Source organism: Calypte anna, chromosome 1, assembly GCF_003957555.1.
Source record: "Calypte anna isolate BGI_N300 chromosome 1, bCalAnn1_v1.p, whole genome shotgun sequence".
Classification (NCBI taxonomy): domain Eukaryota; kingdom Metazoa; phylum Chordata; class Aves; order Apodiformes; family Trochilidae; genus Calypte; species Calypte anna.
Genome location: NC_044244.1, coordinates 168,817,113 through 168,834,215, shown reverse-complemented (window position 1 = coordinate 168,834,215; position 17,103 = coordinate 168,817,113). Strand labels below are relative to the sequence as shown.

General features: G+C 45.1%; 2 protein-coding genes across 2 annotated transcripts in view; one reads left to right on the top strand and one right to left on the bottom strand.

The window, feature by feature from the left end:
- Window positions 1–196: 196 nt before the first annotated feature.
- On the bottom strand, window positions 197–8,559 carry GPALPP1 (GPALPP motifs containing 1). Its single transcript, XM_030459815.1, has 2 exons — window positions 8,372–8,559; window positions 197–345 (listed from the first exon to the last, which is right to left on the bottom strand). Exons 1-2 carry the CDS (start codon window positions 8,454–8,456, stop codon window positions 197–199), a joined length of 234 nt encoding a protein of 77 aa, XP_030315675.1. The 5' UTR covers window positions 8,457–8,559.
- A 133-nt stretch (window positions 8,560–8,692) lies between these two features.
- NUFIP1 (nuclear FMR1 interacting protein 1) overlaps window positions 8,693–17,103 on the top strand; it is a 28,451-nt gene continuing 20,040 nt past the window's right edge. The window contains exons 1-5 of the mRNA XM_030469426.1: window positions 8,693–9,200; window positions 9,459–9,547; window positions 10,628–10,732; window positions 11,283–11,345; window positions 12,484–12,560. Of these exons, the coding sequence (XP_030325286.1) occupies window positions 8,804–9,200; window positions 9,459–9,547; window positions 10,628–10,732; window positions 11,283–11,345; window positions 12,484–12,560 (731 nt within the window). The 5' untranslated portion in view covers window positions 8,693–8,803. The remainder of the gene's footprint in view (window positions 9,201–9,458; window positions 9,548–10,627; window positions 10,733–11,282; window positions 11,346–12,483; window positions 12,561–17,103) is intronic.

Genomic DNA, 17,103 nt, shown 5'->3' with positions numbered 1-17,103 from the left:
ATCTGATTGCTCTAAATAACTTCATTCCACTGTAGGGTGTCAAAGAGATCAGCTGAGCATTTGAGACCACAGAGAACATGCAGATAGGTACAGGGTTTCCCTTTCTGCTTCCACAATGCTGTCCCTTCCTCACAGTTTATGCAGACACGTTTCATTTGCAATACAATGCAGGTGTACAAATAAACTCAGAAGATACTCACTTAGGTGCTGGATCTTCTTCTGTCTCCTCTTCAGAATCTCTCTTTGCATCTCTGGGTAGAGGAAGAGATTCTGAGTCTTCATCACTGTCAGGAGTTCCCAAGCCATAGCTGCTTTTATAGCCTGGAGGCAGTGCTGGTCCTGCAACTGAACATCCAGGTTTATTTGGAATATTTATTAAACATTTCAAATGAGTATGATCTATCCTGCTGTTCACAAAGAAACAACCCTACCTGGAATTAAGTTTATGCAATCATCACTGTCTAGCACTTAAGAGAAGATATCCAAACAAGCTTCTAAAAGTTACTTTTTTTTCAGCACCATATTTCAATGAACAATCCCCTCTGAATTATATTAGTACATTACTCATCCATTTACTCTTCTGGAGTATCTTCTGGAACAAAGCTAGGAAGCCATGTTTTAGGAAACAGCTGATTTACAATGTATATGATAGAAAGTGATATATTTAAAAGCAACCACCACCTTAATAAAGCATTTGAAGCTTACTAGGGAGGAAACACATCATTTGTACATACACTGAACAGGAGATCATAAATCAGTGGAATTTAATTGCCAGCCTTCTTTAGCAATGGTTTAATGAGTAAGGCTATTCCCAGCTCAGCTAAGCATGAACAGCAGGCACAGACTTCAGGTCTCTGCTGCAAAGGGAGGTTTTAGGCTTTCAGGCTTCAAAGAATCCTTGCTGCCAGAAGGCTGGGGCAGTGGATGGAGCTCTCCTGCACCATCCAGCTCTTCACCCTCTGGAGCAATGAGGGGGCAGGGATATTCCAGCATAGGAAAATTCCAGATGCTAACACTGCTATCAAGCCTGAGCTGTTCCTGGCACTGCCCCCACCAGCAGGCAGAGTTCTTTATAGACTGACTTGGACACAGTGCCATGCACAATGGGTCCAGAAGTAGCTCAGCCACTGATCCTACCAGGAAATGCTCCCCCAAACAAGACACCAACCACAGATACCCTCATAGGCTCCATCAACACAGAGCCAGCTGGAGTAAGCAAAAACCAGCAGCAGTCACAAAATCTTTCCAGATCCAGGGCCAGCACCAGTTTACACACACAGCAGAACATTCATCCAATATAATTCAGATTTAATCCTACTTATGATTTAGCATCCTGAAACACTGGCACCATTCCTCCTTTTCATATCTCAAGCACTGAGTCCAAGACTTATGGGACAGAAAGATGTTTTGGTGGGGAAAAGGTATTGTTAGCTTTGTGAATAGTCAAAGGTTAGATGAAAAGATGTGGTGCAAAGAAACCACATAAATGAAAGGTACCAGGAAATTACATCCCCAGTTAAAGAACAACTTTCTGACAGTGCAAAATAAAACCTGATAGAGATCATGGTTCCATTGTTAGCTGACAAAGGGTAGGCAGAAATTGAATCCTTCAAGCCAGCTTCATAAAGCTTTTTACTTGACTTTAGTACAGGACTCTGAACAAGGACAGTCTGCTAGCTACAAAGCATCCAGACAGATCTGCCACTTCTCTTGTCTTCTGTTCTAATGGGAAACACTTGAACCAGGACATACAAATCCATTTCAGCACCAAGAAGAAAAATAAACCAGAACACCCCAGCCTATAAAAGTAAATTAAGTTGAAAATGAGGGGGAACCAACAGAGAAATGATAAACAGGAATAAAGACTGCTATCAAGAAGTCTCCCATTTTGGTGTAAGAAATACAATTGGGTAAAAAAACACTTAAAAACCAGGCAGAAGCACAGAAAGCCCAACCTGGTGCTCTGATACCATGGAAGCATACCATGGAACTGCATTTGCTGTGAATATAGGCAGGTAAGAGAAAGGACTTGGAATGAAACAAGCAAACTGAGCTGCAGCCTCACGAGTCTGATACTGTGGAGGAAACTGGGAACATTTTGTGAGCTGGAAAGAATTAACAAACCCAAAACTGCTTAAAGGAGATTGGTCCCACTGACATGTTGTCCAACATCAGGGCTAACATACATTCTTTCAATCCCAATTTCTCTCCATTAAATCAGCACTACTATTTATGTGGGCTATGGAATAAACTGGATCAAGGAACTTAAGAGACATAAAAATAACACTGCAAATCCCAGCACTCCCATGAAAGAACTGTTTGTTTGTGGAACTGCAGGACAACCAGAAACAAAAGAGACAGAGAGACATTTAAATCCTGGGGAAGGAAAAGTCATTGGACATGGTGAAAGAAGTGGAAGAGAAAGAGTCATAGGAGAAAATTAATATAGTCATGGTACTGACTGAGACTTAATAACCAGTGCAGACAGGAACATGGATTAGGGTGGGGAGCCACAGGAAAGAGTGGAGAGGAAGCAATGGGATTGCTAAACATAGATTCTAGGAGCAAAGAAAGGAAAGCTTAAGGAAGGAGGCCAAGATCTAAGGAGAAGACCATGGATGAAATTCCTTGAAAGCTGCTCAAAAGATACAGATCAAAGGAGGAACCAGAGTAAGCCCATCTTGTCAGGAAACTACCATCAATTAGGTGAAGAAAAGAAACAAATGTAGCAACTATAGAGCAACAAGAAAGCAAGGAAGTAACCAGAACTCAGAACACCTCAGAGCAAGACTGCATAAGAACACCTGAGAAGAAAATTTAGGGGGTGGAGAGGAAACAGAGCTAAGAATATATTTCAAGTCAGACTGAAGCGAATGTTTCACAGCGGCTAGAACTCTCCATCCCACTACTGTTCCTCTGAGTTGGCTCTGGTGGCTATCTGCCTGGAAATCAAGTGATTCCAGTTCAGAAACCAAATGAACAACTGCTTTTTGGTTTGGATTTGCTAGGTTAATTTCTGCTGTATCTGGCAATTCTAAGTACTGTGTCCAGTTTTGGGCCCCTCAATTCAGGAAGGAGATTGAGGTGCTGGAGCAGGTCCAAAGGAGGGCAACCAGGCTGGTGAAGGGACTCGAGCACAGACCCTATGAGGAGAGGCTGAGGGAGCTGGGGGTGTTCAGCCTGGAGAAGAGGAGGCTCAGGGGAGACCTCATCACTCTCTACAACTCCCTGAAAGGAGGGGGTAGCCAGGGGAGGGGTTGGTCTCTTTTCCCAGGCAACTCTCAGCAAGACAAGAGGGCACGGTCTCAAGTTGTGCCAGGGGAGGTTTAGATTGGATATTAGAAAGAATTTCTTTATGGAGAGGGTGATCAGACATTGGAATGGGCTGCCCAGGGAAGTAGTGGATTCTCCGTCCCTGGAGATATTTAAAAAGAGACTGGATGTGGCACTCAGTGCCATGGGCTGGTAACTGCAGCGGTAGTGGATCAAGGGTTGGACTTGATGATCTCTGAGGTCCCTTCCAACCCACCTGATTCTATAAGCAATCTACCATGTCACCAGAGAGGCAGTAGGAACCACTCAAGGACAAGCAGGAGTAGGGCCTTTCACCTTCAGCACCAGTGATGGATCAATTCAGACATATGACATCAGTGCATCTGTACTTTAATAAATGTGACTTCAATGCTGGAACAGACAAAACCTCCTTCTGCATCTCTGGTTATTTCTGGCATTCCCTAGTATTGCTTGTCCTGACAGCACAGAGGCAAGGATGAAAGGAAGTATCATTCTTCAGGCAGGAGCACATTTAGGCCAGCTTTGAAGAAAGATCCTGAGACAAAGAACTGGGAGATATCCATGGGTTGGACAGATAAAGGATTTACCAGGGGTGAGTTTTTGAGTCTGTCCAACTACCATTTGCTTTCATCCTGGACCTGATCAAGGGTCACAGAGTTTGAGGAGCATCAGTTCTCTGACATCAGACATGGGCAATTCCTTGCAAAGCCCATTTCAGCTCCCCCTCTGCTGAGCTACAGGCAGATCAGCAACTGGCACATTACCTTAGTTGCTCTCTTATCTTCTGAGGCAGGAATGCACAAAGAAATTAACAACTGAGCTTTCAACTCTGCTTACATTTCTCAATGTGAAACACCACAGGTTAACATTAATGTGGTTACACAAGATACAATTACTACATCTTCAGTTTTAATTCATTAAAAAGAAAAAGGAAAGAATTTGCATATTAGAAGTTACAACTGTTAAGAGCTGTTATGTCACGGGTCAGCACTAGATTATTTTTAAAAGTTCCTTCCAATCCAAGCCATTTTGTGATTCTATGTCATCCCTATCATGATGAAAGAAATACAAATTTAAGAATGGATCAACTGACATTATTTGCAGCTGGGAGGACAAAGCACAACCTGGGGTGCATGAAACACCATGGCTGGTGCATGACCAGCCCATCAAATGAGGTGATTGTCCCTCTGTATTCAACATTAGTGAAACCTCATCTTGGGTACTGTGTGCTGTTCTGGGCCCCACAACTTAAGAAGGATGTGAAGGTCCTTTGGTGTGTCCAGAGGAGAGCAAAAAAGCTGGTGAAAAGGCTGGAAGAGATGTTCTGTCAGGAATGGCTCAGGACTCTGTGCTGGTCTAGTTTGGAGAAAAAGAGGCTGAAGGGCAACCTCATGGCTCTCCACAGCTTCTTGAGGAGGGGAAGTGGAGAGGCTGGTGCCGAGCTCTTCTCCCTGGGATCCAGTGATAGGATGTGTGGGAATGGTTCAAAGCTGCACCAGGGGAGGTTTAGGCTGCTTAAGAAGTATTTCTTTACTGAGAGGGTGGCCAACCACTGGAACTGTCTCCTAGAGGGGTGGTCAACACTCCAAGCCTGTCAGTATTTACAAGACACTTCAACAATGTCCTTTACAGCATGCTTCAACTTTTGGTCAGCCCTGAATTGTGCAGTAAATTGGATAAGATGATCATTGCAGGTCCCTTCCAACTGAAACACTCTGCTCTGTTCTCTTGTAGTCTGAATTAAATGGATTTTACATCATTCTCAGAGTGGCTGCTCAAAGTCCTACTTGCTGTTGGGAGGTGGAAACTATGAAAGCAGAATAAAAAAAATCCACTAGTGTTCTGGAAGAAAAGCAAAGAGCAGCTCAAATACCAGTGAAACCACAAGGAAAGAAAACATACTGGAAAAACTGTTCAGCTTTAAAAGGTCAAGTATCTCTTACAACAGCTAGAACACAGAAGGAAATAGTTAGAGAACAACTTGTAGGCCCATTCTGTCTCAAGACCCAGCAAGTGTTACAGCACAAAAGACACTTCTGGCAGCCCTGACAAATGATTTTGACACTCAGAACCTGTGGGTGCAGGGCTCCAGCTGGAGCTGCACCTCTGTACAACAAAAGGTTACACCAAAATACCTGCCCTCTCTTCCTCCTCTGCACTGCAGCTGCAGTCTCATGAGCTGAGCAGGTACACTTAGCTGCTGTGCCAAGTTGCTCTAAGTCATGAAAACTGCATAAGAGTTACAAACCCAAATAAACAAACCCCCAGTAGCTCGGTTTTCATTTGTTTTGGGTTTTTTTGGGTTTGATTGTATGTTTTTGCTTTTATTTTTTTTTAAGGCAAATAAAACTCCTTCATCCACTTCACAGAAATCTCCAAGCTGATCTGCCAGTATAACTGTACTGCTATGGAGTTGTACTTTAGGACAAAAAGTGGACAAACCAGGCTGAATAATCTAGACTAGATGCTGCCAAAATCCTTGGTATCACAAAACCACGGTCTAATGATAAGTTTAACTTACTTTGTTCAGTGTATTCATTTAAAAAATATCTACTTGCAACATGTTATCAGTATGTTGATAAAAAGTGGATAAGCCATCATTATAAATATGAATAGGAGAGCAGGTCCTATTCATATCTGAATAGGATATATTCCTATTTGATTAGGAAAGCAGCTCTAGGGAAAAGGACCTGGGAGTCAGGGTGGACAACAGGCTCACCACGAGCCAACACTCTGCCCCTGGAGCCAAGAGGGCCAATGCCATCTAGGGCTGCAGTAAGATGAATGTGTCCATCAGGTCAAGGAAGGTTCTCCTCCACCCTACTCTGCTCTGCTGAGTCCTCACCTGGAGCACTGGGTGCAGTCCTGGGCTCCCCAGTTCAAGACTGGACCCAGTCTAGCACAGGCCCACTAAGATTATGGAGGGACTGGAGCACCTGCTCTGTAAGGAAAGGCTGAGAGAGCTTGGGTTGCTTGGCTTAGAGAAAAAGAGGCTGTTTATAAATGTCTATAAATATGTTTATAAATGTTTATAAATATCTAAAGGGCAGGTGTCAGAAGGATGGGGCCAGGCTCTTCTCTGTGCTGTCCTGTGACAGAAGAAGGGGTAATGGTCACGAACTGGCACACCAGAGATTTAAATTAAATATGAGAAAATACTTCTTTACTCTGAGGGTAACACAACACTGGAACAAATTGCCCAGGGAGGCTGTGGCGTTTCCAGCCCTGGAGACATTAAAAACCTGCCTGGATGTGTTCCTGTGTCACCTGCTCCAGGGGACAAGCAGGGGGGTTGGATTAGCTGAACCCCCTCACCCCCTACCATTCTGCGAGAGGCTGTCACCAGCTGAAGCAACCAAGCAGCCAGGAATTCAGTACAAAGCCAAGCAAGGGACCCAGAGCTTGGTGTTGCTATGGTGCCAGCTAAGGCAGCAGCTCTGCTCTCTCTTCCTATTGCTCCCTCTTCTGGATTAAAATTGAGAAGAGAGGAGCAAAGCAAACCACCTGAGCTGCTCTGAGTGCAGTAACTGAAACACTGCCATAAATTTAATATATATCCTGGTGACCTGAATCTGGATTAAAGACACTAACTAACACTCCAACTCCTTCTTCCAGAGGTACTATTGATATAGAACATGTAAGAATTCCTGTGGAGGGAACCAAGCTCTACTGCAAAAGAGCCAGCCTGGCAGGCAGCTTCTGATGTGGTCTCAAGTTGTGCCAGGGGAAGTTTAGGTTGGATATTAGAAAGAATTTCTTTACGGAGAGGGTGATCAGATGTAGCGGGGAGAGCCTTTCTTGCTCCTGAGGCTCAACGAGCTGCTGGCCTCTCCATCGCCTTGCACCAGAGTGAGCTTCTCTCTGTGGGTGTGTGTCCCACCTTTATTGGCCCCCTGGTGATAGGGGGCCTGCCCTAACCAGGCACAGGTGGACTCACACCCACTCTTTGGCAACTCGAGGCACCTGGTTTATCTTGTTTCTCTAGAATCAGACATTGGAATGGGCTGCCCAGGGAAGTAGTGGATTCTCCATCCCTGGAGATATTTAAGAAGAGACTGGATGTGGCACTCAGTGCCATGGTCTGGTAACTGCTGCGGTAGTGGTTCAAGGGTTGGACTTGATGATCTCTGAGGTCCCTTCCAACCCAGCCAATTCTATGATTCTATGATTCACTCTCAGCACCCGTGGCAGCTGAGGCACCACAGATTAACTCATCCCTCACAAGTCAGCTCTGCAGCCTGAGGAAAGCTGGCTGAAGAACAGTAGTTTCAGGAAATGTTTGGGTTTGACCAAGGAAAGCATGCTGCAAAGACTCAATGGCTGTTCTTTTTTTGATTCTGCTTTCTTTTTTTGAATTTAACTTCACACTTGGAGCTACTGAGGAAAAGGCCTAAAACTGTATGTGGGACTTGAGCAGGAAACAAATAAAGAAATCATGGAATCATTTTTGTTGGGAAAGATCTTTAAGATCATCAACTCCAACCATTAACACAGCACTGCCAAATCCACACCTAAAACCTGCCCCCGAGCACCACATCTACATCCATTTTAAACACCTCCAGGGGTGGTGATTCAACATTTTCCGAGGCAACCTGTTCCAGTGCCTGACAACACTTCTAGAAATTTTTCTCACTATTCCAACCCACATCTCCCCTGGCACAACTTGAGACCATTTCTTCTTGTTCTGCCTCTTGTTTTTGGGAGGAGAGACCAACCCCCCCGTGGCTACCCCCTCCTTTCAGGGAGTTGTAGAGAGTGATGAGGTCTCCCCTGAGCCTCCTCTTCTCCAGGCTGAACACCCCGAGCTCCCTCAGCCTCTCCTCATAAGACTCACACTCCAGTCCCTTCCCCAGCAGGATTATTTCTTTTCAATGAGTTTTAGACCTCTTCATATCTGCACCCTCCTATCACATGGGTTGTTTTCTTTTTTGGGTTTTTTTTCCGAAAAAAAGAGCTCCTAGATAAGCCCACCCTCCTCCCCCCTCACCAGCGGCCCCTCTCCTTCGCCACCCCCCCGTTCCCGCATCCCTCGCATCCCCCGGACCCCCTCTGCTCCCCGATCCCCCGGGGGCCTCACCCTGCCTGAAGTCCTCATCCGGGTCGGCCTCGGCGCGGCGCGGGAAACCGGGGGGCAGCGCGGGCCCGATGAGCTGCCGGGACATGGCGAGAGCAGGTCCGGTGTGGCCGATGAGGCCGCGGGGCCTTGGCAGGGCGCATGCGGGACAGGCCCGGACCCTCGGGGCGCGGACCAGCCCGGCCCCGCTGCCCCGTCCCTCGTCGCCCCTCCGCCGCCGCCGTACTTCCGGCGCTGTCAGATGACGCCTCACCGCTACTCAGGAGCCCTTAACCCTCCCGGTAGAGCGGGCAAGGCCCGGAAGTGACGTATTTCATAGCGGCTGCCGGTGCGGACACACGCGGTGGCGGCGGCATCACCGGCATCACCGTCACCATCATCACATCGCGGAGCCGGGACGCAGCAGAGCGGCCGCGTCGGTCCCGCCCACCCGCCATGAACCCCTTCGCCTGGTACCCGCCGCCTCCCCCGGGCTTCCCGCCGCCCGGGTTCCCCCCGCCGGGGCTTCCCCCTCCCTTCTTCTGCCCGCCGCCCCCCTGGGAGCCGGGCTACTGGGCTGCCCCCGGGCCCTTCCCGCCTCCCGCCGGCAGCTTCCCGCCGCCCAGCACCGGCAGCCCCTCGCAGCCCTCCGACAGCCACACGCCCGCCGAGAACTCCTCGCTTCCCGCCGACAGCTCCTCGCAACCCACCGACGGCTCCTCGCAGCCCGCCGAGAGCTACCCGCCTGCGGAGAGCTACCCGCCGCCCAGCAGCACCTACCCCCCTGCCCACACCTACCCGCCGCCCCCCGCCTGGTTCCCGCCGGCCTACGGACCGCAGGACCCGCACGCTGGTGAGGGGCGCGGGGAAAAGCATCGCTTGGGCCCGCCGAGCCCTCCCAATCCCCTCACTGCCGGGGTTCGGGGGGTTGCCCCTAATCTTTGGGGGACGGAGGGCTCTTCTTTCCTCCAAGCATGCTCCCCGCTGGCTTTAGTAGCTGTGCAAAGTCCCCCACACCCTTCCCCATCACGGCAGCCCCACCCGAGGTAGCAGCAGGTGTGTTTTATCAGCTGTACCTATAACTGGATTTTTTTTGTTGTTTTTTTTGAAGGTGGAAATGGCCATTTCTCCCAGAAATGGCAAGGCGAGCTAGCACCGGGGTTTAATAAACGTTTTCCAGAAGAAAATCCCAGGCCAAAGGTAGGGGCTGGAGTACTGGAGTTCCCAGGGCAAGAAAGGTGTGGAGCTCTTGGAGCAGGTCCAGGAGAGGGCCATGGAAAGGGTCAGAGGACTGGAACATCTCTCCTGTGAAAAGAGGCTGAGAGAGCTGGGGTTGTTCAGTCTGGGGAAACCTTCCAGTGACCTTCCAGTATGTGAAGGGGCTGACAGGAAAGCTGAGGAGGGACTTTTTAGTAGGACCAGTAGCAGTTGTACAAGGGGCAATGGTTTTAAACTAAAAGAGAATAGATTTATATGGGACATAAGGAAGAAATTTTTTTATGATGAGGGTGGTGTGAAGTTGGAACAGGTTTCCCAGAGAAGCTGTGGGTGACCCTTCCAAGGCCAGGTCTAATGGAAGATGCCCCTGCTTATAGCAGGGCCATTGAACTGGGTGATCTTTACAAGTCCTTTCCAACCAAAACCATTCTGGCCATCTGTGATGGTGGTAGCTGTGTGGGATTTGCCTCTTGTTAGAGACCCCATACTCTTTTTTTAACATGTCTGTTTTTACAGGAGAGCAAATACATAACAGTGAGTCTGCAAATCTTGAGCCCCTTGGGAGAAGGATGTGTTTCAACCAATTCTAATACAGGCTTCCTTTAGAAAAGCCCTTACTGTGGTGATGTCTAAGTACCTAAATTTGAGTAGCACTCTCTTACATTATCAGGGCCACACAGCCAGGTCACTGTGATGTGGGAGAAGGAAAGATTTCTGCTGCCCTGTGAGCTCTTTTGCTGCCCATGTGAGAAAAGGCATGGTCTGACCTGATGGGGATGAGACTCAGGGCTGTATCCTATCTGTCTTCTCAGCCTTCACTAAATCTGTGCCAACCCAGCTTGCACAAGTGATAATTGATGGAAAGGTGGTGGAAAGAGCTGAGTTAAGGGCAGTTTGTTTGGAAGATGAGTGATTTTAATTTCACTTTCATGTTATGTTAGCTTGGCTTAGCTGAAACATCTTTTAATTTACAGCAATTTGTTCCCCACCTAATTAAAAATACGAGTACCTTGCAATCTTGTAACTGCAATCTTGAGAGTATTTGCTTCTTTTTTTTTTCAGAACAAAAAGAAGAAAGAGCCAGTTTTCTCTCATTTTTGTGATACCTGTGACCGTGGCTATAAAAACCAGGAGAAGTATGATGAACACATTTCACAACATAGACAGGTTGATGAGTTTGTCTTTGTTAAGTCACACTTTGATTTTTAACCTTGTGTTTGATAATCAGTTAGCTGTAGTCACTCTGAGTTGAAGACATGGCAAAGAGATTCTAGATTTTTAAAAATTGCTGGTAGGGTATTTTTTCTAAATGCTGCATGCAGAGGAGGTGTCAGTTGGATTTTTTGTTTTGTTACTGAAGTAATTTTAATGTCTTTTGAAGTCTTGCTAAGTCACCCTAGGGGCAGAAATTAATTAATTGGCATGAATATAACATGTAACATTCTTAAGAATTTTAAAAGAAGTAATGAAACTGGAGAGTCTTGCAAGTCTTCATCTTACCTTCAGTTACCAGATCCATTGGCTTTATTTATTACTCTAAAATCAGATGAAATTTAAAAGTACATTGTCCCTTCTTACTGTTTTTACAGTCACGTTTGTTTTGAAACTATGTAGCTTGCAAGTTTTGTTTTGGGTTTATGTGAAGTGTGCTCAAATGCTTGTTTACCTTCTGTTTGTGTAACTCAATGTGCCTTAAGTTCACCCCTTTATCTTGCAGTGCACAGAAGAAGGCTGCAATTTCAGTGCCAGTGAGAAGATAGTTCAGATACACTGGAAGAATGTATGTATCCCCCTGGGCCCAAAACACGACTTTGTGCATGTTTTACTGTAGTGCCTCATCTCATTCTTCAGTTTTAACTTTTCTGGAAGGAGTCTTACCTCTCGGTTGAATCTTTTGTAAGACAGTATTGTGGATGAGGATGTGTGTCAGGGTTTAACACTGGTCTGGCAATTAAACTGAGTGACAGACGGTCTCTATTAATCTCTCTCTCCTCCTTGATAAAGAAAGGAGAGAGAATAAGGGAGAGAGACTTATGGGTTGGAAACTAAACTACACAACTTTAATGAAACAGTAATGATAAACAGGAAAAATTACCAAATATATACAAATATACAGGAAAATGGATCCCACATTCCTCCCCCCTTTTCCCCCAACAACTCTCACATCACCATCGAGGCTGCAGGGTAGCCCTGGGAAAGTCCAGGCTGGACTCCTGGAGTTGGCAGCAGTCAGGAACTGGAGGCAGGAACACACAGATATGGGCTGGCACGGATCAGGACCACAGGCAGACGAACAGACGGAATCCTTCCAGGATGCTGGGTGAAGGAAGGGAAGCAGGAAAGGCAGGAAGGGCAGGCAGCTGGAAGCTGGAAGCAGGAAATCATGGCTTGGCCCTCGTGATCCCTCAGATTTATACTGAGTATGACGTGTATGGGATGGAATACTCTGGTCAATTCTGGCATCTATCTTGTCTGTTCCTCCCCAAAGGAGGGCTCAGGTGGGATCTCTTTACTCCTTCTGGAAGGTAAAAGTTTTCCTCAGAGCTGAGCAATGTCCTTGGCTCTGCATCCCAGTCTCTAGCAGTAACTATAAACATCGAGTGTTACCAGTCCTAGAAGCACACACTGTCTGAGAAACTTGCTGTTAATTTCAGCAAGTGTAACTACTTACAAGAGACTTAGCTAAAAGCAAAAGTACAAGACAAAAAATCACCTTTATCCTGGCCCAAACCAGGACAATGTGTTGAATACTGTGGTGAGATTAATTTTGTAATTGCTGTCTGCAGTCTTGCCACTTTAGGAGATGAAAACAAGTGGGATACTGCTGTAGTTGATAGAATGATGGGGTTTTGGGGTTTTTTTGTTTGTTTGTTTTTTTCTTTCCCTTGCTAAATGCCTGTGAAATACTGTTTCCCTAGGCACATGCACCTGGTGCTAAAAGAATCAAACTGGATAGTCCAGAAGAGATTGCTAGATGGAGAGAAGAAAGAAAAAAGTGAGTAACACTTGTGACTTACGGATTTGTTTTGCTATATTTTCTCTGCATCTTCATGAGACGGCAGCTGAAAGGCAGCAGCAGTGCATGCTTCCTGCTACTGTTCCTTTGATTCCTGAGTAGTGGTCTCAGGCATTTGTACAGAGCCAGGGGAGTGAGAGCTGCAGAGGCCAGAATAGTTTAGATGGTTGCAATAGAATGCAATATATGAGCTGAAAAGGAAGTAGATTTCCCAGATGTTTGATTTGGTTCCCCATGCTTGGTGAGCAACTCTTTCCTTTTAACCTGATCACTGTGGCATTTTACATCAGAAATACGTGTGTGGTGGTTTTTTTCTAATATCTAAGAAATCAGCAACTATTGCACTGACTAATAAATGTAATACATTTTCCTGTGTGCAAAATTCCACAGCTTTAGTGGTCCCCATAGGCCCCAACAGGGAGTTTTCCTAACTTTTAAGAACTTTCTGCATTGCTTGACACTCCCTGCTGGAAGAGAACAGAATCACTGAAAGATTCTGTCTCAGGCAATCTAAGTTACATTGTACCTAAGGTGCCAGATAAACTTCTCATGAAAAGCAGTATTTCTCAGTATTTCTCACTTTGTGATATGAGGTGGTAGAACTTCTCTGTTAACCAACACTGAAGTGTTTAAAAATTTGCACTGTACTTCCACTGACCTGATTTGACTGGGTTTTTTACCCTAAGATTAAAAAAGATTTCCCTAAGGTTAAAATTTACCTATTCCAGCAGGTGAATGATGCTGTAGGCTTTCCTCACTTGTGGTCCTGACTTAAAATACAGTTTTGTGAATCATAAGTACATGGGGTTTGTTTCCTGGAGCAAGAGTCCTATATGCAGAGTGTGAAGTGATACAAATTTATTTAAAGATCATGGGTTGTCCAAAGGAGGGCAACCAGGCTGGTGAAGGGACTCGAGCACAGATCCTATGAGGAGAGGCTGAGGGAGCTGGGGCTGTTCAGCCTGGAGAAGAGGAGGCTCAGGGGAGACCTCATCACTCTCTACAACTCCCTGAAAGGAGGGGGTAGCCAGGGGGGCGTTGGTCTCTTTTCCCAGGCAACTCTCAGCAAGACAAGAGGGCATGGTCTCAAGTTGTGCCAGGGGAGGTTTAGGCTGGACATTAGAAAGAATTTCTTTTTGGAGAGGGTGATCAGACATTGGAATGGGCTGCCCAGGGAAGTAGTGGATTCTCCGTCCCTGGAGATATTTAAAAAGAGACTGGATGTGGCACTCAGTGCCATGGTCTGGTAACTGCAGTGGTAGTGGATCAAGGGTTGGACTCGATGATCTCTGAGGTCCCTTCCAACTAAGCCAGTTCTGTGATTCTATGATTTAGGGCAGGGTACTAGTCATCTGGTTTTGGGGTTTTTCTGGGGGTTTTTTTGTGTCTAATGCAGTCTTACTGATGAATCCAGCTTGCATTTTTGTCTGGATGCAATGTGAATGCATTTTTTTCTTTGAACCTGACTTTCCTTAATAGTTTTCTGTATAGTGGCTTTGTAATAAGGTCAAAATGAGTGGAACATATGCTAGATTTTTTTTTTAATTGCCTCCCGTAATTTTATGTTGTACTGAGAAGCAAAATTTCTCCCCCTATAAGTTAATCCCTGCAAATTTTAACTTCCCTTTGGACATGGTTTCAACTTTTTCTGCAAATATCAGCAAGGCAAAAGGAGGTCTTATCACTTCATCAGTACATCATGGCAGTCAACTGTTACACCTGCTGTTCATTTTTAAAAATGAAGATAATCTGTAGATTCCTCATTTTTGAAAGCAGCTGTCATTGATACAGAAACAAAAGTTTATTTTCTCCCATGTTTAAAATGCCATTGTTAACCAGACAAAAATGGGTTGTGATCTGTGTAAGTACAAGTGGTTCCAACGTTTCTTTTTATTCAAAAGATCTTTGAGGGCTTGTTATTTCTGCTTTTGGTCCACATGTTGCTGTCCCTTTTGTTTTGTTTTTTTTTCACACTGTGGTACTTACCACATCTTTATTACTTACAATATGAAGTGTTAACAGGGTCAGCAAAGCCTCAGATGCCCTTAGATTTGTCTGTCTGGTGGCCTACACTTAATTTTCTAACAGTAGCTCCAAAGGAAAGCATTAATACTTCTGTACAGAGACTTTACTACTAATTTTCAGCTTTTTCATATGGTTTTCTGCTTTGGGTGGTGTTAGGGCAAGTTCTAGACTAGTGGCTGATGCTAAGGTTCACATATTGAAATGATTGAAGTGGTTATGTCAGGACATGCTCTACTCTATACCAGCATGCTGGGGAAGCAGGAATTGAATGTATAGTCATGCTTTAGATACTCTTGCTTAAAGCAGCATTTATCTACAGTGAATTTGTAAGGATTTGTCACGGTTTAACACTGGCCCGGCAATTAAACCGAATAACAGACGCTCTCTATTAATCTCTCCTTGATAAAGAAAGGAGAGAGAATAAGGGAGAGAGACTTATGGGTTGGAAACTAAACTACACAACTTTAATGAAACAGTAATGATAAACAGGAAAAATTACTAAATATATACAAATATACAGGAAAATGGAAACCACATTCCTCCCCCTTTCCCCCAATAACTCTCACGTCACCACCGAGGCTGCAGGGCAGCCCTGGGAAAGTCCAGGCTGGACTCCTGGAGTCGGCAGCAGTCGGGAACCGGAGGCAGGAACACACAGATATGGGCTGGCATGGATCAGGACCACAGGCAGACGAACGGACAGGATCCTTCCAGGATGCTGGGTGAAGGAAGGGAAGAAGGGAAATCAGGAAATCCAGAAGTCTGGAAATCTGGAAATCCGGAAAAGATCTGGCTCGGCCCTCGTGATGTCTCAAATTTATACTGAGTGTGACGTATGTGGGATGGAATACTCTGTTTGGTCAATTCTGGCATCTATCTTGTCTGTTCCTCCCCAAAGGAGGGCTCAGGTGGGACCTCTTTCTTCCTTCTGGACGGTAAAATGTTTTCCTCAGAGCTGAGCAGTGTCCTTGGCTCTGCATCCCAGTCTCTAGCAGTACCTATAAACATCAAGTGTTATCAGCCCTAGAAGCACACACTGTCTGAGAAACTTGCTGTTAATTTCAGCAAGTGCAACTACTTACAAGAGACTTAGCTAAAAGCAAAAGTACAAGACAGAAAATCACCTTTATCCTGGTCCAAACCAGGACAGGATTATACTCTGCCTGAGACTCTTTTTGCTGAATTTCTAGAGAATCTCGTGGTGGATACTGGGTTTTTTTTTTGACAGATGAATACAATTGGGCTGTGGTACAACGTTGCTGAAAGCCTTTGTTCACTGCAGCACAGTAAAATCAATTAAAAAGAAGTTTTGTAGCCACAATTATCAACCAAAAGGGGCAATATGGGATTAGGACCTTGGAGGCCAAGGCCACTAGATGGAGTAGTGCTGTGGTTTATTTTGTACTTCAGTCCTCTGGGCATCTTGTTTAGCTGTGATGGATAGGTGTAGCGTGACAATCTGGGTGACTTTTGTTACTCTTTGTTGAACAAGGAAGCTGTAATAATGTCTTAAAAAAAAAAAAAAAAAAGCAAACCAGAAGACAACCCCAAAATTTCAAAAAGGAAATAAAGAGAGAAACCCAGTTGAAACTTTTGTGGAACATTAATTGGGTCACCAGCAAATCATCAGTTTAGTCATGAAGGTTTGTTGTTGACTCATAGTAAACATTGCATTGTACAGAAAATAAGGACACCAGAGGGAGTCTGAGCTATTAGGCATTTGGTTTATAGTGACAGGAAAAAGCCTTTTTCTTTCTAGAAGTTCCAGTCAGAGCTAAGAATGAATCTTCTTAGTTCATTAGTAGTTTGTTTCTAATTAGGTTGCAGTGATTTAATGTGTTTCCATGCTGCATCCTTAACATTCCTGTCTTATTCTTTCAGCCATTACAAATAATTACTTACAGAGTGTAGATTTTTCTTTTTAATTAGCTCTTTTTAATTTAGTTGCTCTGTTGTCTATCCTGCTTAAAATCTTTTAGAAAGAGTCTGTGTTTAAAATGCCTCATGGAGTGTGAGGAGAAGGGGGAGAGCTGGTAAAGGAGCAAGTATCTCTGGATGAAGGACACTGGGTTGGATGCTGTTTTCCTGTCTGATTCTGTACAGGGTCCTGTTCATTGCTGCAGCCTTCATATCTCTGCTTACCTAAAAGACTCTAATGGTTCATGGCCTGATTCAGCAGGTTCAATCTAATTAAACAAATGGCAATAGAGATGAAGTTGCATGGGATCTCAGGGTTTCCCTGTGCTTTGCAGACAGATGATTGTGAAGGCTGACTTTGACTTAGGTGATTACAGTTACTTTTCTTGTTTTGATTTTTCCTGTCCCTTCCAAATGGTGAGAAATGTGCTGTTTTCAGCATACTTTTTTTCTTAAACATTAGCTCCAGGGGAATTACATACCATTTTATTTCCTTTTTATGTCAGAATGAGATATTGCTGTCTTCCATGGTTCCCAAGTGAGATCTGGGTCCAACTGAACTGTTTTTTACCAACCCTTC

What these genes read in the sequence shown, in the direction of transcription:
- GPALPP1 (XM_030459815.1), bottom strand. Translation starts at nt 8,456, where the DNA reads ATGTCCCGGCAGCTCATCGGGCCCGCGCTGCCCCCCGGTTTCCCGCGC. An exon ending in GGATGAGGACTTCAGGCAGG is followed by an intron (nt 346 to 8,371) that starts GTGAGGCCCCCG and finishes CTGGATGTTCAG; the next exon opens with TTGCAGGACCAGCACTGCCT.